The 22,128-nt window shown below is 51.4% G+C and overlaps 2 protein-coding genes and 1 long non-coding RNA gene across 6 annotated transcripts in view; 1 reads left to right on the top strand and 2 right to left on the bottom strand.

The window, feature by feature from the left end:
• STYXL1 (serine/threonine/tyrosine interacting like 1) overlaps positions 1-6,144 on the bottom strand; it is a 73,242-nt gene extending 67,098 nt beyond the window's left edge. For 2 of the 4 annotated variants that reach the window (XM_006942027.5, XM_045047795.1), the window contains exon 1: positions 5,955-6,144. The gene's annotated coding sequence lies outside the window, so the exon portion shown is untranslated. Of the gene's footprint in view, positions 1-5,187; positions 5,365-5,954 lie in introns of those variants that run through there. The other 2 variants (XM_006942026.5, XM_003998542.6) reach the window with 2 other exon arrangements.
• MDH2 (malate dehydrogenase 2) lies at positions 5,478-21,054 on the top strand. The gene is given in 9 exon segments (NM_001278853.1): positions 5,478-5,624; positions 10,318-10,486; positions 12,281-12,364; positions 12,875-12,984; positions 14,489-14,614; positions 17,257-17,334; positions 18,450-18,549; positions 18,907-19,058; positions 20,740-21,054. Coding segments are annotated over 9 exon segments (1,017 nt in total). The 5' UTR covers positions 5,478-5,558; the 3' UTR covers positions 20,872-21,054.
• Positions 8,498-22,128, bottom strand: part of LOC123382563 — a 53,915-nt gene continuing 40,284 nt past the window's right edge. The window contains exons 6-7 of the long non-coding RNA XR_006591123.1: positions 11,632-11,694; positions 8,498-10,649 (exon numbers count right to left, since the gene is read on the bottom strand). This is a non-coding gene — a long non-coding RNA (uncharacterized LOC123382563). The remainder of the gene's footprint in view (positions 10,650-11,631; positions 11,695-22,128) is intronic.

Here is a 22,128-nt window from a genome sequence, read left to right as displayed (position 1 = left end):
CTAGGTACACTACACACCTGAGAGGTACCCTAGTAGTCCTGAGAGTGACAGGTCTTGCAGGCAATTCACCCGTCAGAGGTAGGGGCTGGTGAACTGCAACATAGTCTCCCAAAGGCCGTGACCATGACATCTGGTCTCTTCTCCTCCCACTCGGCCACCAGCACTTGCCTCTCCTCTGCTCCTTGATCAGGCTTAGGCCTCCCTTTCTGCTCCTCTGGCACGGGTCCTCGGCCCTGACCAGGCTCTGGACTGGGCACTGCTCCTACTTCCCTGACCTCTGGCTGACCTGGGAGACGGAAGGCTCTGCTCCTGACTCAGATCGGCCACCGCTGGCGACTCTCAGCTCTTGGGAGCTCTTGGGAACTCCTTGCCGGTGCTTCTTGCTGCTGTGCTGCTGCTGGCCCACCACCTCCTACGTGTTCGGCCGGAACGGGTCTTGGAAGCCAAGTCCTTTGACTTCTGGCAGACATGAGCCACAGCTAAGTTAAAGCTATTTATCCCGATACAGTTCTGTTTTAAAACATCCAAGAGCACCTAGAGAAAAATAAACTCCCATGCAAGGTGGAATGATTACCACCTTTCTAACTTTTTCTTTTAGCTCCAGGGATCTGAAAGGAGAGATTGAAAATACTTCACTTGAGGGGAGACTGGGTGGCTCAGTGGGTTAAATGTCCGACTCTTGGTTTCTGCTCAGGTCATGATCTCACGGTTCAGGAGTTCTAGCCCTGCATCTGGCTCTGTGCTGGTGGTGCAGAGTCTGCTTGAGATTTTCTCTCTCCCTCTCTCTCTGCTCCTCCCCTGCTCACACTCTCTCTCAAAATAAATAAATAAACTTAAAAATTTTTGAAAAAAAAAATACTTCACTTGAGGTATGATTTTAGTGTTGAAGATAGGTTAGCACATATACTGCACATATATATATTCATATGGGACATGTATCCGACATATATATAGGTTAGCATATATAGCAGCTAATAGCAGAGACAGGATAGCCCATGACCATGGTCTAAGCCTATTGTAAGGCACAAAACGGTCAGTATATGTGGATGTGGATGACTTGTGTACGTGAGGGGTAGGGCAGGGGGGGGGTCAATATATTCGCATATCATATATAAAAACATACAATGAAGAACAAACAAAATGAAACTATGGTGACAGAAGCAACAGTCTTGGGGGACTGATGTAAAGGAGCATGAAGGAACTTTCTGGAATAGTGAAAATGTTTTATAGATTGTGTTGGGGGGTGGCGATTAAGGGTGTAAATAGTAAAAAACAGTCAACTGAACACTTAAGATCTGTATCATATACAAACCATACAATAAAAATAAATCCCCCTTGTAGATTCATGTTTCTGTGTTCAAAGATATGAATACGCAGGTGTGTATGTATGGATAGGAGTGTATGCAGCCCCACTTGTACATTGGTGACCTTGGTCTAGGGTCTGGGCTATGGAAACCATGTGGACTTGGACACACAGAAGTACACACTGCAGAATTCAGCTTGGCCTCCACAGCTGTCAACTAATCCCTTTCTTACTATTCATTTGCCCAGAATTTTCCCAGTTGCTATAACTGTTATCCAAACCTCCTCAACCCTCCTGGGGTCCCCATGGAGCATATTCTCTCATTTCCTATTTCTTGCCTGGGAAAGTTAAGGCCACTAGGTGTGAACAGCCCTTCTCAGCCAACTGCACCCCCCCCCGCCCCCCCCCCCCCCGCCAATCTCCGTTGGGGGCGGGGGGGGGGAGGCTACATGCTTTCTCCTGGAATCCTCTGACTTTATCCTCTCCCACTTAATCTTTCTCTCCTTTCAGGATCTCAGAGTTCTCCCCCCTCCTCCATTAGCATCTTTCTAAATTCCAAAATTCACAAGCCTGAGCTTTCTTGAAACAATTCATAAAGCCAGAAAGAAAATCCCTAGAATAGCTTGGCCTATGCCCTTTGAAGCTAGTGCAGGCAGAGAGGCAGGTGCCGGTCCCCAGCCCGGAAAAGTCTGAGGTTGGCTAGCTGCTAGCAAAGCAAGGAGAGTCAGATGCATTTGAAATGCCTTGCGCTCACCCAACTTCCACCCCAGGATTTTTTGGGGCAAAGGATGTGTGTTTCCCATAGATAAAATGTGGGCAAGAGAGAAGGCCAGCTAGAAGCCATCATAAAGGGACTTTGCCCAAGATGACCACTTGGAGGCACAATGGGCCAACTGCAGGTAGTAGGGAATTCCAGAAACCAGAGGCTGAAGAACAACTGAAAGCAAGACTGAGGCATAACCACTTAGGTCAAAGAAACTGCAGCTAGAGACCCACACCAGCACCACATGGAAGACAATCAGCTACAAACTCCTGTCAAGCTCAGAGAATACTAATACCAGATGACACAGGGACCTTTCCTGCCCCTACCTCTACTCCTACAACTGCAGTCTGAAGCCACAGTCTTTCAGGGGAGGTGGGGGTGTGAGGAAGCAAGATGGGAGAAATGGAGAAGTCAAGCACTCTCCCCTCCAAGGGTGGGAGCCTAAAGCAAGCTTAAGAGAGGAAGAGGAGAGGCTTGGACACTGATTTCGCTTGATTTGACTACTAATGTAAATGGGACATTACGGCTATTGCACAAAGCCTGTTTCGATGACTGGGGTGATTCGAGAGCAAGCAAAGAAATAAAGCAAGCATGGGGACGACAACAAAGCTGTTTCAGGACTGCAGTAGGCTTTCTGGACGAGGCCCTGCATGTTCAGTGTAACAGTCACACATGCAAAGGACAGCAGAGACACGCCGTTTAATACAGCAGCTGTTTATGCTGTTATGAGCAATCTTGGGATTTGAAGGGAAGCAGCTATGAACTGAATGTGAGGCTGGCTTTTCTAACAGTCAAGTTGCTTGGGATGGCCCGAGTAGACAACTTGGCAAGGAGAGGGAGGGTGTAGCCCAGTTGTAGGAGTGTGAGACTCCATGATTCACATTTTTCTCAGGGCCTCACCTCTCTCCCCCCTCTACAGGGATGCCTTTGGCCCTGGCCTCTCTCATGGGTTTCAATCCCACATTTCATGTTGGAGTAACTCCCAACCTGTCCACCGATATTTCTATGTGGACAAATCACCATCACTTCTAATTCAACCCAACTAAAATGGAGCTATTTTTTGCCTCTCTAGCCAGCTCTCCTTCCACATAACCCCCAAATCCCATTTCTGTACTTATATACTTCTCAGTCTGATCATCATTTCTTTCATTCTTTTTTTAAAAAATTATATATATATATTATGTATATATCATGTATATGTATATATACATATATGTATATATGTATATATATGTGTACATATATACATCTATATGTATATATGTGTGTGTATGTGTATATATATATGTATATATACGTGTGTATATATATATATATATATATATATATATATATGTGTGTGTGTATATCTATCTATATAGAAAGGGAGAGAGGAAGAGAGAAGGTGCACACACACTGGGAGGGGCAGAGAGAATCCCAAGGGGGCTCCATGCTATCAGCGCAGAGCCCGATGTGGGGCTCGATCCCACGAACCATGAGATCACGGCCTGAGCCAAAATCAAGAGTTGGATGCTTAACTGACTGAACCACCCAGGCGCCCCCATCTTTCATTTCTTAAACCTGCAAACTAATCAATTTTTCCCTGGAGACTTCTCCCTCATTGGCCCCACTCCCTCCATGTCTATGGCCACCGTAACTCAGATCTTTAACATCTCCTAGGATAGCCTCCCAAACAATTTCCCTGCCCTCCAGATCTTGCCATCCGAATCCTTGGCAGGTTAAGGTCAGTCCAATCTTCCCCCATAGTGCCAGCGGCATCATCATAAACACTTGCTGCCTAAGGAATAAAATATAAACTTCTCAGCTAACATTCGTTGCTCCTGCACAATGTTTGTTCATTCGTTTTGCAACCTGCTTTTCTCAGCCTTATCTAAAGCTATTCAACTCTTCCAAAATTCAGAGATCTATGCTCAGTCTGCTGGACAGTAAAGGCTCAGGGATGAGAGATGTACCGGACCACAAGGTAGTCTCGGTTCTAGTGGTAAAATAGAGGGGTAAATAATTAACCAGAGAACAGTTGGTGGTAAGATACACTGCTCGTCTGCAGGTCCCCACTCCAACAGAGAGGATCTATTCACCATCTGTAGACTTGGGCTTTCCTAGCCCCAGGTTTTACTTTGGACTCTTCTGCCTCAACTCAAACACTTGCACCCCCACAGCCAGGCAAGGCTCTCTCTCTTCTCTGGAGTCGAATGGTCCCACTAACTCCCTCCTGAATGTCTCAGCTTGTTGCTGGGTTGGATGCATCTCCTGTTCTCATCGCACCTCGTAACTCTCCTAGTGTTGCCCATATCATGCTGCCTGCAATTTGCCCCTCTCTCCCACTAGACTCAGCTCCCTAAACGCAAGAAAATGGGCGGATCTTGTTAAACCAACAACCTGCTGCACCTCTATCTGCCCCCCACCCCCACCCCTTGACTGAGGGCAAGGAACTCTCTGTGTACCCAGGAAACAGTTGGGGGGAAATGAAGCTTCTATAATTCAGCTTATAAATGTAAGTGATAAGTTCCTTGTGAGCAAGAACCACAGCTTTACTTCCGGTCTGGATAAACTCCAAACAAATCCCCTTATAACTGGGTGTCAAGCGAGTTTCTCCGTACCTAAAGCAGAAACAATGTGGCCGTGTTCACAGCATGGCTGGGTAGACCTGAGGAGTAGGGATCGGGTGACCATGCAAGTTACCACCTAGATACCAGTTTTCTCCTCTGCAACACGGGGCTGCTTTCCTGAAACTATAACGGTGCCTCGCCCAGCAGTGCTGTGTCCGCCATTCTCAGTGGTGGTGTTTGTAAAGCTCTCTGAACCCTAACAGAGGGTCCTGTGCACCTCCAAGGACTAGGGTACTGGTGGGTGGGCAGTACGTGTACGTGACCCGGGGGAAGGAGGGGTGCATCGAAGTGACTGATGAGAGGGGGCCCCATTCTCCCACCCCACCCCCAGGGCTCAACCTCCTCTCCCCTTTTCTTTTCCAGAGCTTTCCAGAGCTCGGAGGCCCTGCGGCCTCCCGGAGCAGGCTGGGTGGTTTGGGCTGAGGTCTAGGGCCCGGACCGCACCCCCTCCGCCGGGCCTGCAGCGCGACCTCGACCTGTCTCCCTGTCAGGGCCTTTGTCTGGAGCCCCACCTGTAAAATGGCTCCTCTAAGGCTCTTCCAGTCTAAATCTCGACCTCTTCCACCGCTCTGGTGAGAACTCTCCCTCCCACTCGCGACCGCGGCTCCACCACCGGCCGCACGGAACGCTTCGCGCGCTACGACCCTGCCCTGACGGCGCTTCCTGCGCGAAGAAATCGATCCCCCGCAGTCCTTCTCCACCACAACCCAGAGATGGACGTGATACCGCGAGACTTGGGGGGAGGGCGGGGCCGGAAGCCGGGCCATTCTCGCGAGGCCGGGCGGAGGGGAGCCGGCAGGGCCTGTACACCGTGGAGGTCGTTGGTGTCACTTGCCTCCGCCAGCTCCTTTGCCTGCCGGTCCGCGCCCCTCCCGCTACAGCCATGCTGTCCGCCCTCGCCCGCCCTGCCGGCGCCGCTCTCCGCCGCAGCTTCAGCACCTCAGCCCAGGTAGGCCCGATGAGGGGCTGCCTGCAGGCGGGGGTCCCCTGCCTGGGCCACGTGGGTTCTGGGCTCGCGAGCAGCCCTGATCCCCGGGGCCGCCCTCGATCGCAGGGCGGCCCGGTACCGACCCGCGGCTGTGGCGCCCTGGGCCGGCCCGGTTACTGTGCGGGAAGTGCCAACAGAAAGCCCGGGAGAAAGTGGTGGGGGGAGTCCCCCAGCTCGTCCTCCGGACCCCAAGAGGACCTGTTCTTGCCCTGCATTCCTTCAGGGTTGAGAAGCCCGGGCTGCAGGGCCGAAAGTAATTTATGCTTATATGCAACTTTCTATAGTACTAACCTTGTTCTTTCTGTAGCATCCGTACAAATAACGTGTAATTATTAACTCCATACTACAGAATGAGATACCGAGGGTAGGGAACTGGTCCAAGGTTGTTACACAGTCATTTAGCCAGAGGATTAAAAGCCAGCTCTTCCGCGCACCGTCAGTGGCTTTTGAATTACCAAGCTTCCTTTTAAGAACCTAAAGACGCTGCTTCCTCTTAAGGACCCTTTTGAAGGATCCTTCCTGCTGTGGGCGGACTGGGCCTGACCCCAGGTGTGGTGACTGTGCAACACTTGGCCTGGGAGTACTTAACCTAAGCTATTTTTAGGCATCTTCTAGGATGGTGGTTCTCAAACTGGTGTGTGTCAGAATCACCTGAAAGCTAATGCAGACCAGACCCAGGTTCATTGAAGGGAGGGTAGTACCTGCACCTTTGTATGTTTATCAGGTGTCCCAGGTGATTCCAATATAACCAAAGTCTGAGAACCCAGGAGATGCCCACGTTGCCTCTTAAGCACTGCATCCAAAAGGGAGGTGATTAGTAAAGGAGATTCCAACTTTCTGCTTTAGCTTCTGTCCTTCAGGTCAGTTTCTTGTGTATTCAGTTCATTTGAAAAATAAGTACACAATAATAGCATTGAGTATCCATGCTTGCCAAGATCTGTGCTGGGTGCTGCAGGAGATAAGATGTCTAAGAAGTGGCACTTGAGATAGGCTCAAAAGGAGTAAACTTAGGACAGATGCTGAAGATTGATGCTGAGCAGTGGGGGGAAGGGAACTGATCACAGGTAACACCGTAGGATTTGCCGACAGATGGTCTGATAAAGGGTTCCAGACGGAGGACTCCAAGACTTCAGGCTTTGACATTGCTGATTGCTGAGATGGGAAAGACTGCTGGCAGAGAGTGGATTTGGACAGGGGGAGGCTATCAGGAGCTCAGTTTGAAATGTTGAGTTTAAAATGCATATTGGAGGGGCACCTGCGTAGCTCAGCTGGTTGAGCATCGACTCTTGATTTTGGCCCAGGTCATGGTCCCAGAGTCATGGGATTGAGCCCCGCATCAGGCTCTGTGCTGAACATGGAGCCTGCTTAAGACTGTCTCTCCCTCTGCCTCCTCCCCCACTTGCACTCTTTCTCTCTAAAAAATTAAAATAAAATGCACATGGACATAGAAGTGGCAATATTGATGAAGGCATTAGAGTAAGTCAGAAAGATGAGCTTGAGCAAAGTAGATAACATTGGTCTAGAGACTTTGGATCCTCTGTCCTTAACAGTAAAAGTGAATCAAGTGCACAGCCTCAATATATTTATTTCTCCCTGTGTGTACTAATATATGTGTTACAACACAAGAAAATAGAACTTTAAAAAGAAACTCTAGTAAACTTACATCATAAAGCACACTGAGCAGTGTGCTGTTGACCACCACTCCTCAGCACAGAAAAGGTCAGCAAGTTTGGAGACTGGTCTTTTAGGAAGAGATCACCAGTTAATCTCTGCAGTACCACAGATTCTCATCACATTGTAAAGATTCCGCCACTGAAGGACTGTGTTTTTATACATGTTAACTAAATTAACGAAACCTTGTAATAGACAAACAATGACATCACCTCAACATTGAAAGTAAAAGAAAGAGCGAGGAGGTCATCATAAGGGAGGAGATTATCTTATGTATCATAAGGGACCGATTCACTTAAGGACCCTGGTGAGGGCATCAGGTCAGTCTGTTTCTTTTTTATTTTATTTTTGAGTAATCTCCATGGGGCTCCATGGTGGATCCACTGCCCTGGTCAGCCTTGGAAGCCGGGCTGAGCAATCTGGGCATGAGGAACTTCAAGGAGATTTTTGAGCAAGGAAGTGAAATGCCCAAAAGTTTAATTTTCTTTTTTTTAATAAAATTTTTTATTATGTTTATTTTGAGAGAGAGAGACAGAGACAGAGTGTGAGCGGGGGAGGGGCAGAGAGAGAGAAGGAGACAATCTGAAGCAGGCTCCAGGCTCCCAGCTGTCAGCACAGAGCCCCATGCAGGGCTCGAACCCACAAGCCGTGAGATCATGACCTGAGCCGAAGTCGGATGCTTTACGGACTAAGCCACCCAGGCGCCCCACAAAAGTTTAATTTTCTGAAGAATGGTTGAAGGTGGTGGTGAGGGCCCTAAGATAGACAATGGAACAGGAACAGAAGTCAGGGACAGGTTGGGAAGATGTTTGAGATGCCAAGTCCTTCCTGTCTTAACTGGGGGAAGGGAAGGCAGGATAAGGGAAGAGGCAGGAAATGCTTCTAAGGGTTTGGATTTGGGAGAACACAGGTACTATTTGGGAACAGGGTAGGAGAGATAGCATAAACTTATTTAGACAGTTGGAATGTCTGACAGAGCTGGGAATGTGGGAGTTGGAATTTGAGAGTTCCAAGGATTAGAGACCAGACGTGAGAGTGATAACTGAAGGTCTGGAAGTGGATGACATTGCCAGGCCTTGGGTTCTGGTTGATGTGGCTAGTGAAGTCTTCTGGGAAGTCAGGGGTCCCCCTTTACAGTACCAATTTAAAAAACAAAACAAAACTGAGTTTGAATTTTAGTTGTGTATGCTCTTAGGGTTTACCTTTCTTAAGCAGATGGCACATGATGGGCGGTTGGTTGGGCTTGGTTTGGGGTTTAGTTTCAGGTTTTGATAACCAAAGTCCATAATTACCAGCATCCGTTGCCGTAGAGATCTATGTCGATAGTATAAGGACCCTAGATGGCCACATGCAGTGCTTTGGATTTTTGTCTCTGTTTTCTCAGTTTGTCTCCTTCCCTGGCAGCTGCCTGCCTGCCTGCCAGGAATAATCCCCCTTCTCATTTGTTGGGTTACAGCAGAAACCAGCTCACCGAGGAATTTTGGTTAGGCCTTGAGTGAGCCTTATGGGGAAGGGCGCCTTGTGTATAATAAGAGTGAGCTTCAGAGCACTGCTTAGAATAGATCTGTTCTTCTAAGACTTAGTTTTTCTTCTATTCTTTTCTTTTTCTTTCTTTCTTTCCATCCTTTCCTTCCTTCCTTCCTTCCTTCCTTCCTTCCTTCCTTCCTTCCTTCCTTCCTTCCTTCCTTCCTTCCTTCCTTCCCAAATTGAAGAATCAAATTGCCTGTGTTTGGCTTGTATCCCACTTCATCAATTCCTTTCATAGGAAAGGTTACCAGGAGGCAGTCATTGAATTAGTCATTCAGGATGGCTGGGGTGAGGGTGGCCTTAATTTAAGTCTCACCTGGTCATCATCCTTCACAGACTCCTCTTCCTCCTTTATGCTGGTATTCATAGGGCTCTGTCTCTAGTGCTCCTGTCACTCTGTGTTCTCTTTTGTGCCTTGTCCGTGGCTACCATTAATCCCAGTGCAGATGGATAGGACCTCCAGACCAAGCTTAAAGGCAACGTGGTCTACTTAAGCCAGGAAGCTGTCATCCCAGATTTGTCCCTCTGCTCACCATCTGGATAGAGGGAGAGGGGAGGGAGTAACTGAATCACTTGTAGCTCACCCATCCTTCATGCTTGCCTTTATCCCACCCTTGAATCATGCTTGGACTATTGCAGTAGTCTCCCTGCCTCCATTCTTGAAGATCTACAGTCTGTCTTCCATTCTGCCTCATAACTTTGTAAAACACAGTTCTGGACATGCTTTTCCCAGCTTTTAAGGCCTTTCAGTGGTCCTCCTTTGCCCAAAAGAACTAGATGCACTCTGCTAGGCCCTTAGCTTTGGCCCTACCTTCTTCCTTCCTCCACGTGTGTCCAGCAATGCTTGAGCCATAGAGGACTGTTTCCCTTCAGTAGGCCATATTCCATACTCCTCCCCCTGGCATCCATCTGGTAAACTCCTACTCATCCTTCAAAATCCCCCCCAAACAGCTCGTTCTCTTTGTACCGCTGCCTTTTCCGGCATCTACCTGTGTGGCGCTTGTCACACTAGATGCCCCTTACCCCATTTGCACGTCTTTCAGCTCGCAGGCCTTGTTGTAGTTTGCAAGTCATTCTAGCGTGTGGCAGGTAGGAAGTCCGCATCCCCAAGTACCGTGACAGCCTGCTGGTAGGTGCTTGCATGCATGTGTGTATAGTTTTTAAAACTACAGGCTGCAGGGAAGGCAGCCTGAGTGAGGCTTGTTCCCCGTGCGGAGGGTGTGTGCAGTATGACCCGGACCGTGACAACATCTGTAGACCTGAGTTCCTCATTTTCCTGAGATAAGCTTCTGTGTTTCAAAAGAAAACTGGACCTTTGGACTGGTCGAAATACAATTGTGTCTTCTTTGGCACCATGGCCATAAAGGAGGCCCAGTGTGGTATTTTACAGGCTGTCACGTGAATACTTTTAATGCCGATTCTATATTAAGAGTCCTTTCTCTGTGCCCCTTTACAGAACAATGCTAAAGTAGCCGTGTTAGGGGCTTCTGGAGGAATTGGACAGCCGCTCTCGCTTCTCCTCAAGAACAGCCCCTTGGTGAGCCGCCTGACCCTCTACGACATTGCTCACACACCCGGAGTGGCTGCAGATCTGAGCCACATCGAGACCAGAGCAGCTGTGAAAGGTACTGGGCACGCTGACCCTGGACTCTGCTTGTCTTCTCCCCGGTAGACCGGGATCCAAGCCGTAGAATAGAATTCTTCGACGAAACTACATCAGAGCCAGGGTTTCCATGTTCATCGTAGAACTGAATTTCACAAGTAATTAATGTCTTTCTGGACTTGAGCCTGTAAAAATTATATAGCAATATCTTTCAGAAGAAAACAAAGGTGGTCTAATCTTCCCATTTTTAATTTTTTCTAATTTGAAAAGACAATAGGATCAGGAAGGGGAATTTGGGGGGACTTATATATCCTGGTTATTTTAACATTTTTTTGTTGTTGTTGTTGTTGTTAAAGTTTACTTTTGAGAGAGAGAGAACATGCGAGCGGGGCAGGGGCAGAGAGAGCGGGACAGAGGATCTAAAGCAGGCTCTGTGCTGACAGCAGAGAGCCCGATATGGGGCTTGAACTCAGAAAACCATGAGATCATGGCCTGAGCCGAAGTCAGAAGTTCAACTGACTGAGCCACCCAGGCGCCCCTTACTTTTACTTTGTAGGAGTATTTATCCGTGTTACCAAATTAGTTAAACCATTTTTTTTTTTTAAGTTTATTCTTGAGAGAGAGAGCGAGAATATGTACACACACACACACACACGCGCGCGCGCGTACACATGGCACGAGGCGGGGACGGGCAGAGAGGGACTCCCAAGCAGCCTCCACACTCAGCGCAGAACCCAACATGGGGCTCAATCCCACAACCCTGAGGTCATGACCTGAGCCGAAATCAAGAGTCGGATCCTCAATCGACTGAGCCACCCAGGCGCCCCTTGGTTAAATCATTTTTAAGGCAATTCTGTAGTTGGTCACTGATTTATTATGCCCGTCCTGTTGGCCTTTGGGCTATTTCCTGTGTTTCTCCACTGGAGACACAAACACAAGCTGTGACGAACATCTTCATCTTCACATCTTGTTTCTTAGGATTCCAAAAGTGGAATCAGGAGGTGTGACTATGTCAAAGATTATACCGTATTATACACCAAATGGCGGTGCATCGTGGTGGCAGTGATCCGTCTCTGCTGACGGTGTATGGAAGTGCCCTGTGTGGTGGTGTTTACACGCATCCTCCGCTGGTGCAAACAGCTCAGGAGGTCAACTGTCAGAACTTACGTTTTTGTGCCTTCCATAGCCTCAGTTGGTTTGCTCGTCCTCTTTCAGGTCTTCTGGAAGCTCCTGCAATAAGGAAAAAGTTCAAATCAAAGCAGATTTTGGTCATTGGAGCAAATTTCCCTTGAAATCTTTGAAAATGGACCTTTTTCCCTACGAGCAAGCAAACTAGATCCAAACGCTTAGAGTCCTGCGTTGTCAGCTCTGTGACTTTCTTTCATGGCGCTCAGTGTGCCTTCTGATCTGACCCCGAGATGGAGCTTTCATCAGGATGATTGGGGAGGGAGATGAGCAGCTCTTTGACCTGGGGGCCGAGAAGGCCTTTCAGGAGCTAGCGGGTCAGGTGAAGGCAAACAGCGGACTTGGTTTGGTTTGGGTAAAACCTCTAGGGTTGGTCCATTCTGAATGGGTCGGGGGCTGGGCAGTTGGCGGCTGGAGGAAAGTAGCGTGAGAGAGTGCCGGGATTGTCAAACTCATGGGCATTAGTGGCCAGGAAGCACTTCACAGGTGGGCCTTGCACCTGAAGCCTTCAGTCTGCGTCGGACCCAGTTGGGGCTGGCCATCTTCCCCAGCTCTGTCCCCAAAGATGTGCTCGCCTGCCCAGATCAGAAGCGGTGAACTTGCTCTTTCCTGGGGGGATGGTATTTTCTAGGCTACCTCGGACCTGAGCAGCTGCCAGACTGCCTGAAAGGTTGTGATGTGGTGGTTATTCCCGCAGGAGTCCCGAGAAAACCAGGTGTGTGTTTGAAAGCCCTGCCTAGTGTCTCCCTGCGGGTCAGGTGAGGAAGTGGTTTTCCTTTAAACTGGATCAAGTCATTGTTTCCATGGCAGAGAAAAATTCCAAAGGCTCCCCAGTACCTGCGGGATAGAGGGAAATCTCCTCCTTGGCCTGGCTAAAGCCTTACACGCATCTGCTGTGTCTGTCCCCTGCTCAGTCTGGTGCTTCTGTGCCCGCTGTCCGCGTGGAGTGCCCTTTCCTTCACCCCTTCACACCTCGGGAATTCTCACTGATCCTGGATGATCCTCCTCAGATCCCTCCCTCCCTGGCTCCTCCCCACACTCCACCCCCTCCACCAGCCTCTGTTTGGGCACGTGTCACACTAGGTTGTTTCTCCTACAAGATAGATTTCCTTGGAAGGGGGACCCTGTCTCACCCAGGGTATCTAACAACCGTAACAGAGCACTTGCTACACCTTTGGCAATTCCTTCCGTGCTCTGTGAGCATGTTGAATTGGATCGTTCTCAGGCATGACACGGGATGATCTGTTCAACACCAATGCCTCCATCGTGGCCACCCTGACCGCTGCCTGCGCCCAGCATTGCCCCGAGGCCATGATCTGCATCATTTCAAACCCGGTAAGTGCCTGTGGCAGGTAGGCCGTGAATACTGTGCCGAAAGCTCGTAATTAGCAAAAGTGTGCAGATGCGCTTACAGGGACAAATATCCGGTTAAGGTGCCGCAGGGGACAGACTGGATGAAGTAAATGGGAATTTCAGCCTGGGTTTTCCACCATTTGTGTGCCTTTGGGCAAATCACTTCCCCTCTCTGTGTCTTAGTTTCTCCACCTGAAAAGTCTGTCGTTGTTTTAATGTTTATTTATTTATTTTGAGAGAGCACGTGCACGTGTGCAAGAGGGAGAGGGACAGAGAGAGAGAATCCCAGACAGGCTCCGCTGTCCACACAGACGCGGGGCTCGATCCCACGACCCTGAGATCATGACCTGAGCTGAAATCAAGAGTTGGATGCTCAACCGACCGAGCCACCCAGGCGCCCTGGAAAAGTCCATTCTTTAGGCTCCATTCAACCCTGATGGTTGTGGCCTGTTGACTTCTTTTACTGTATTCTACTCGGGGTTTGCCCTTCCTGGTTCCCTGTCACGCTTGCACAGCCACCCCAGGCCCTGCTCGCGGGTTTTTGTAGGGAGCTTATCCTCCAAACCTGAAAGCACGTGTGCTGTCTCCTCCCTGAGAAGACGGCGTGGCCCCCAAGCGTCCCCAGCAGCCCGGGTTGCATTTAACCACAGCCCTCTCCGTGCCTCCCTCCTGGGCGAATCTGGTCTCTGAGGATCGGGTTCTGGGTAGAAGTGCAGCCACAGTGGTGTTGACTGGGGACGTGCCTGCCAATCCACGAGATTGTGCCCCACGAGAGGCTGTGCCCGGTGCCTCTGAGAAGCGGATCTCCACCTGGCTCGCCCTCCTCGGGGCATCCAGTCAGCCATGGAAAGCAGCTGCTGCCGGGAAGCTAACCTGGTGCCTGATAGAAGTCCTGCCGTTTTCTTTCGTTTTTATTACATTTTTTCTATGCACCCGGCAACGTGTCCGCACTTGCTATATGTTAAGTCCTATAATCCTCACAGCCTCGTGGGGTAGTTGTCTCCTCTGTGTTACGGTGAGGAACCAAGTCCTAGGAGTTGAGGAAGCTTGCCCAGGGTTGCCTCGCAGAGCAGCAGAGCTGGGACTTGACCCCAAGCCCTCGGTCTCTGGCCGTGTGCGATGCCGTCCTGTTTTAGGAATGGCCGTTCCGGTGTCAGCCCCAGCTGGGGAGGACGGTGTCCGGTGGAGCCGTCCTCACGATTTAGGTCGATAGCTGGCAAGGCACGTGCTCATTGGAGCTGTGGGCCCAGAAGCCACTAGGGGTAAACAGCACCTGCCAAGACGAAGGGCTCTTTGTTCACGTCAGGGGGAAAAGAGGAAGTTGGCCCACGGTGACCTGTTCTGTCTTGAGGGTGGCTTGCCTGTAAACAGCGGAGCGGTCTGGCACCTTAGGACTTATTAATGGTCTGGGGAAGAGACTTGTCCTTCGGTCGCATGCCTCTTCTCTCAGAATGCAGGGCAAGTTACACCACTCTCGATCTACTAGGTTAACTCCACCATCCCGATTACGGCGGAAGTTTTCAAGAAGCATGGAGTATACAACCCCAATAAAATCTTCGGGGTGACAACCCTGGACATTGTCAGAGCCAACACTTTTATTGCAGAACTGAAGGTAAGAGCTGCGCCGGATATTTTTCAAGTTATGTTCCTGGCTGTCCTTGGCTGACCTATGGGCATAGGAGACCAGGCACTTACACGTCACTTGTGACTCCAGAATCATCAGTGTTCTTGGGGCTTGCCCCTGTTGGGGAGAATTGCCCTCACGCTTTCTTGGGCAATCCACACAGGCCCATGCAGGTTTGAACCGTGGTCAGCTTCAGTCTTGACTCGACTCTGTCTGTCCTCCCTGGTGCCTTATGGGTCCAGGCTTTTCCTGGGTTTCTCGCTGGCTCAGCTGGGTTGTACTCTCCAAGTTCATTGCCTCTGAAAATTAGAACTAACAGGATTTACCTGCTGATTGTTAGACAAATGGGAAAGTTGGCAAACACGAAGAACTAAGGAAGGTTCCAGAAGGCCTGAGGTGTCAGGACTCATTCCTGATCGATAGTTCTGGCTCCCGTCTTGGGTTGCCTCAGCGAGTTCGCATCTGGCCAGTTGCCTGAGGCTCCTTGGGCTGCCGACTGAGCTGCCAGGCCCGTCCTGGGGTGGGTTCGACACGGGCGCCAGCTCTGGCGTCCTCAGTGCCTCTCGTTGCTCGCTTCCGAGTCTTGGGGTGTGGATCCAGCAGAACCACTTCCTCTGACCTAAAGAAGTGCCCCTCCTGAGCTTCAGGCCGTTTTTTTTCTGACTTTGCAGATGAGGGGGACTCTAAAGTAGGAACAGGGGTCATGCGCACGGCCAAGCAAGGAGGGCACACACGACACCGTTGACCTTCGTTGTACCCCCTGCTCCCTGTGCGCCTGGCAGGTTCGCCTCTGAGGGGTGACACCCTGCTTTAGCTCGTGCTGCAGCGTGTCCCCAGCTTCTGTGCTAGGCGCGGGTGTCCCAGAGATCCAGAAGATAGGGGAGCCCTTGGGATTCAAGAGACAATGTTATCGAGTAACCGGTTCGGCGCGGGCATGTAGGGCGGTTGTCTGAGTCAGGACCAGCTTTCTGGGCGAGCTTGTGCTCAGCTGAGTCTGACCGAGAACGGGCCGAGAGGGTGGGGTTCGGGCTTCCTGAGGCTCCCAGCCCGGTTTCATGGAAGCCACAGTGCTCATTCCCTTTGGGCACTCGTGGTGCTACCAGCTCTTGGCCGAAGCACACCATCTCCCCCAGGCCCCAGTCCTGCGGCAACACACCGGCTACATGGGGCTGGTTTGGTTACTTAGAATTACATAAAACTAGAAATCCGTGTCCTCGTTGCACTGGCCACATTTCAGATGTGGCTTCTGTGTTCTCGCAGAAAGTTCTGGACGGTGCTATCGTAGCCAGAGAAGTTCTGTTTGAGGTGAAGAAAGGGGGGGGTCTTGGCCCCTGGCAGAGACTCTAATGCTTGTCAGGCTTCAGTTCAGTGAATTGCCCTTTACCTCAGGTCTCTGGCGTTCTGAGAAAATCCTGAATTGTATCAGGAATGAAAGTTGGCCCTTAAACCTCCAGCGTCTGGACCCTCCTCAGTCCCTCTGCCATCTCTTGCCCCCTTTGCCACCTTCTCTTTGCATTTCTGCTGATGTTGTAGGTATTTCTTGTACCCTAGGCCTCTGCTCATTTAGCCTAGAAAACGCTTCCTTTGGCAAAGTCCTGCTGCTGCTTCCCAGATGAAGTTAAGTCTCTCCCAAGAAGGCTCTCCCAGGCTAAGGAAGTGCTACCCTTCCGAGGCCACCCCATGCGGCTGTCTTAACACATGACAGTGGGACGTCATTTGTGTCTGTCTTGTAATCGACAGTGAGTGTCTCAAAAACGGGGGCTCTGTCTGTCCACGCCTGTGTCCCTGGTGACCAGCACACTGCCTTGGCACAGAGGGACTTCCACGGGAGCCCCCTGCTCCGTGAACTTGATCCGGCTGTGTCCCCCTTCCCGGGCAAGGCTGGTTCCTAACTGAGGGCTGCTCTCTTTAGCAGCCACGGCATTTGAGAAAAGTGGCATCATTTGGGGACTGCTCACTTCCCTCCCATAACTCCCACCAGATTCCTTTTTTTGACCGTCTTAAGAAATACCTGGTCCACAGATTTGTGGGGGCGTCGTGCCTCCGGTTTAACAAACGAATCGGCCTCTTCTGGCAGGCCCCCACAAAGAACCATGGGGTTTTGACCCCTTACAACTCAGTTTTATTCTGTCCTGATCACAGATTGAGCTGACAGAGTTCTCACCCCCGGTTTCCTAGAATTGTTTTTGAATTTTGCTCTAGAATGAAGGCAAGGGAATTTGACCTGTTGTCTCTGACACAGTGTAGGGACATGAGTCGGGGCTTGTGCTAGGAGAATGACATTAGCTCTGGGGAAGACGACGGTCATCCTCAGGTTCTGAGAAGATACCAGACCGACGGGGACCACCGGGGGGGACCCTACATGGAGGCCGTTTTCTGCTCACTGTAAAGGAAGACCCTTGTAGTAACCTCCCTAGACGACGCGTCACTCCGCGCTGCCCCGTTCACACTGCTGCTCCACCATGTGGTGGGGCCAGGGGAGGGACTCTAAATACAGCTGGACTCAGTCTTTTGTGGTTTCTTTGTTCTGAGTTCCGTGGGATTTTCCAGGATCGGTGCTTTAGGTGGATATGACATTTTATACTCAAAGAGCTTTAAAAATTAACAAAGCTTCATACTCTGGTGGCCAGGGTTTGGATCCAGCTCGAGTCAATGTTCCTGTCATTGGCGGCCATGCTGGGAAGACCATCATCCCCCTGATCTCTCAGGTAAGTGCGTCACCTTTGCCAGGAAGCCTTAGGATCACGAACGCCTTTCAGGGGTTCCGCTTTGAGGCACTAAAGACAGACTGACAAAGAACTCAGCATCTTTGTATTTCGAGAGGATTCCTGCTGTGGTTACGGCCCGCCCATTGTCTGGGGGGCTCTCGAGTGGCCTGTGGGGCTGCGGTTGGGCTCCGGCAACTCGGGGTCCACACCTGCGGGAGCGAGCGCGGTCAGAAGATGCTCGTGGCGGCCTGCTCCCAACACGGCGAGACTGCCGCGGGGACCGCTGAATTCCCGGGTAGGTCAGAGCAGGCAAAGCTGTTGTGTTTAAAAACGAGTAGAGACCAGGTGAACGCCACCGCGAATGAGGAAAACGAAACCAGGGTCCTGATCCCCGAGTTTAACGCACACGGAAGGACTCAAAATATTTGTGGTGTCCTCACCAAAAGTGCATAACGGTGTAAGAAAAGCATGAGGGAAACCTCCCGTAAATCTAAATTGGGAGACATTCTACAAAACGAGCAGTTGGTACTCTTGACAAGTGTCCCGGAAGACGGGACCACTAAGGAGTAGACTGAGCTGGGATAACCGTCCGCTGGGGTCCTGGATCAGAAAAGGGACAGGAAAGGGACAGCAGTGGGGAAGTGGGTGACCTCTGGGTGGGGCCCGTAGTCAACATATCGATGATGATTTTCTGTTCCTTAGAATTGATTGCCCCATGGTTACGTGGGATGCTAACGTGAGGGTAGACTGGGTGAGGGAAATCTTTGTGCTGTTTTTACGACTCTTCGCTAAATCTAAAATTAGTCCAAAATACTAAAAGTTGTTTAAAAATGAGTAGGAACCGGGAGCGCCTGGCTGGCTCAGTCGCTGGAGCCTATGACTCTAAATCTCGGGGTCGTGAGTTCAAGCCCCAGGTTGGGTGTGGAACCCACTTAAAAAAAAAATGAGTAGGGACCGCACTACACCTCCCAAAAAGGTGACGTACTTTAAAGCAAAGGTGGTCTTGGTATCCCGTGCAGTGGCAGCGGGGGGGTCCTGCCATGACAGGGGGAGGGGACGGGTCTGGGAGTGGCAGCAGCCCCTGCTCACGTGCTCCCTGTGACTTTGGCCTGCAGTGTACTCCCAAGGTGGACCTACCCCAGGACCAGCTGACAGCCGTCACTGGGCGGATCCAGGAGGCCGGCACGGAGGTGGTGAAGGCCAAAGCTGGAGCAGGTAGATTCTTGGGGGACGACCCCCGTGTGGGGTGCTGATGCCAGAGGCCCTCCAGCTCACGGCTGAAGACCGGAAGGGCCCGGGCAGGCAGCGAACCCTCCTCTTAGCTTCAGGTGTGTTCACTGGGTGAGCCCGTCCCGCAGCAGAGGGCAGCTCGGCTGTGTGGCATGGAAGGGTGTCTGAGCTTGGCGAAGCCAGTTGTGTGCCATTCATGAGTTTGTAAAATGAACAGACGCTGACTGAATTCTTCACCGCTAAAGGGGAAGATGTGGAAGATGTTACTTACCTGACAGGGCGGCCTCTCCTGGGCTTTACGGTCCCGGTGCTGGCTTGGCTAACCTGCCCGTGCCCTCCTAGGCTCTGCCACCCTGTCCATGGCATACGCCGGAGCCCGGTTTGTCTTCTCCCTCGTGGATGCCATCAACGGAAAGGAAGGAGTTGTCGAATGTTCCTTCGTTAAATCCCAAGAAACAGACTGTCCCTATTTCTCCACACCTTTACTGCTGGGGGTACGTATCCTGGAGGCTGTGTCTTGGGCTCGTGGAAGGAGGCTCATTGTCTATGCTTAAGGTCGGGAGCCCTGGCTGTTTGCTCCGTAATTCGGTTTCCCGTTGTGCGGTAACTGCATCCCGGTGCCTGGCCTGTGCTGGGGTTTGGAGGGTGGACGCACATCATAGAATTAAGAGCAGGGAGAAACCTCAGGCTGAGGGGGGCTGGGTAGGAACCCGCTGGCATGTGAATCCCTTCCCTGTGGCTCTGCCGGCTGGTCAGCGCAGCTGTCTCACTGTGTTTCTTTCTTTTTTGTTTTAATTTTTTTTTTAATGTTTCTTTTTGAGAAGGAGAGAGACAGAGCACGAGCTGGGGAGGGGCGGGGCGAGAATGAGACACAGAATCCGAAGCAGGCTCCAGGCTCTGAGCTGTCAGCACAGAGCCCAGTGCGGGGCTCGAACCCACAAGCTGTGAGATCATGACCTGAGCTGAAGTCGGACGCTCAACCGACTGAGCCACCCAGGCGCCCCTCGCTGTGTTTCTCGATGAGACACGTGTTCTGTCTCCAGGCGGCCGTGGGCACTTCTGGAGGAAAAGGCTTCCCTTCCCCATCCTGTGTGACATCGCCCCATGGCTCATGCTTGTTCGTTCTTGCTCTGACCTCGGGGCGCGCCGAGCCCCGTCCCTCTTCCGGGGAGGCCTGAAGAGCTGGCAGAGCTGTGATATTTTCCAGCTCAGGTGTCCCTGCTCCCTTGCTCTCGCCCCTACCAGTTTTCTTCCTGGAATGTGTTGCAGACCCCCTTGGAACCGTGGTGTCTGGGATAGAGCCCCTCTGGCCCCAGTGCTTGGCTTCAGTCAGGCTGTTTTGGAGGCAGCTGTCCGGTCTGATGACCCTCCCCAAGTCTTCAGGGAGCAGAAACCCCTAAGTCTCACTCTGTTTCTGATGTGTGGGTGGCTGCTGACGTCAGGCAGATGTGTGGTTGCCTTCATCTTCTCCCCAGAAAGGAGCTGTGTGGTGACATGCCAAGCCACCCAGGGGCCCTTCCCACAGATGCCCTGGTGTCCAAAGATCCCGGAGACATTGGCCCCGGGCCTCGGGGACTCCGTGTGGTGGAGAGACCCACTAAACAGACTAATGCCGTGACCAGTGTGGTGGGGCAGGCCCTGGAGTCAGGGAGGGCTCTCCAGGGAGATGGCCTGGAAGCCTCCCCTGCTCACAGACACCAGCTCAACCGTGGAGGTGACACGGTGACAGACACCTGTTATCTTCCTGATGTCACATGTGTGCCTACTTGATTACATCGGACCCAGGTGGCTATTACCAACTTGGGGAAAAGACCAGAACCCAAAAGTATGCTGTGTGTTGGGAAGAAGAACATGCGGCGCTGCTAACGACCGAGCACCCTGGGTGCCAAGTCGCCCGCGTGTGTTCTCACCGCCTCCTTTGAGGTGGAAAGTATGCCCGTTTTCTAGATGAGGAAACCGCCTTGGCCAAAGTGCACATGGTGTGAGTGACCGAGTCCAGATCCTAGCCGAGGATCGTCTGCCTGAAGCCCGGGCTCGGGGCAGAGCCATGAAGTTACATGGCGGGTTTTGTTCAACAGCCTCGTCCACAGAAACCGGCTGTAAAATTTACAGTATTTTTAGCGGTTGTTGTTAATTTCAGAATTGTCCATTTTTACCACCTCCTCCCTCCTCCAGAAAAAGGGCATCGAGAAGAACCTAGGCATCGGCAAGATCTCTCCTTTCGAAGAGAAGATGATCGCCGAAGCCCTCCCTGAGCTGAAGGCCTCCATCAAGAAAGGAGAAGAGTTCGTGAAGAACATGAAATGAGACGGCAGCTGGTGAGCGGTCCGCGTCCCTAACTTATGAAGGCATCATGTCCCTGTAAAGCCGTCTCACACCCCTTCGTGTTTCAGTCGCGTTACCCACGAGTGTTGTGTTAACGTTGCTGCCCCTTCCAAATCGTGGGTCCGTCTGTGGGTGCCTCAATAAAAGCAGGCTCTGAATTTCTTTATCAAGGTCTCCGTAAATGTGCTTTCTTCCCCCTGCTTCAGAGGGTCTGGCATCATGAATCGGAAGATGTTATTTACATATTAGACTGACGCATGATGGTCTCATCAGTAGCTTCGAGAACATACAGAATCTTTATCAGTGGCTGTTCCCCCCCCAACCCTGCCCTGCAACAATGTGTCCCTCAGCTGTGCAAACTGAGGAGGGCTCGGCTTCGGCCCGGTTCCGAGTCCTTGGAACGCAGCTGTGGTGGGGTGACAGCTGGTGGCACTTGCCCAGCTGCCCTTTTCCATCCCCAGTTCTTCCCACGTGGTGGTTTCTGCCTAAGCAGACCGCTCCATCGTCTACGCTGGAGCTGCCTTGGCTGACTTCCGTCTCGCTCTGAACCCCGTCCTCCCCTCACCAGGCCCGGGTGTTCAGAGACGGGGACTGCCCCAGGCAGAGTTGTGAGGAAAGCCGGGGCAGGAGCAGAAAAAACCAAAACGCCAGCTGCCGTGGCTGCGCTGGGGACACAGGAAGGCTGGCTCCGTGTCTTCATCAGAGGCCTAAAAAGGAACTTGGTTGTATTCTCTGGTCTTAGCGTACATGGGGGGGACCTGTTCCCATTGTCCGAGCCTGAGAAGGAACGTGGCGGCGGCAACTGGATGAACTTAAGTGAAGGGCAAAAGGGCAGGTGGGCGCGGAGCTGAGCCCAGCGCCCAACACCCACGTGTCTACAGCAGCTTCTCTTTAATGACGGACGTTATCGTTACATCGTTGTTTTGTTACGAGTCCTCAATATGTGCTGCTTAAAACCTAAAACGGCAGCCAAAAAATAAAGCAGGAAAATAATCGCTGGTAATGGAATCTGTCCTCTTTTGCTTAGTTCGTAAGTTAACACTTCGTGTGCCCGTTTGCAGGCAGCCCACGCTTCTGGGTCTGTTACTGTAAAACAACCCCCCCCCCCAGTCTAGTTGCTCGAGAGCCACTTTATGCACCTCCCCCCCTTTCTGCATGTGGACAAGGTTCCGCTGGGTGGTCCCCACCCCACCAGGTGCAGGAACTGGCCAGTCTGGCCCACCGGAGACTGTAGCTCGC

Source organism: Felis catus, chromosome E3 (assembly GCF_018350175.1).
Source record: "Felis catus isolate Fca126 chromosome E3, F.catus_Fca126_mat1.0, whole genome shotgun sequence".
Taxonomy (NCBI): domain Eukaryota; kingdom Metazoa; phylum Chordata; class Mammalia; order Carnivora; family Felidae; genus Felis; species Felis catus.
This window is presented reverse-complemented; position numbering and strand designations above follow the sequence as displayed.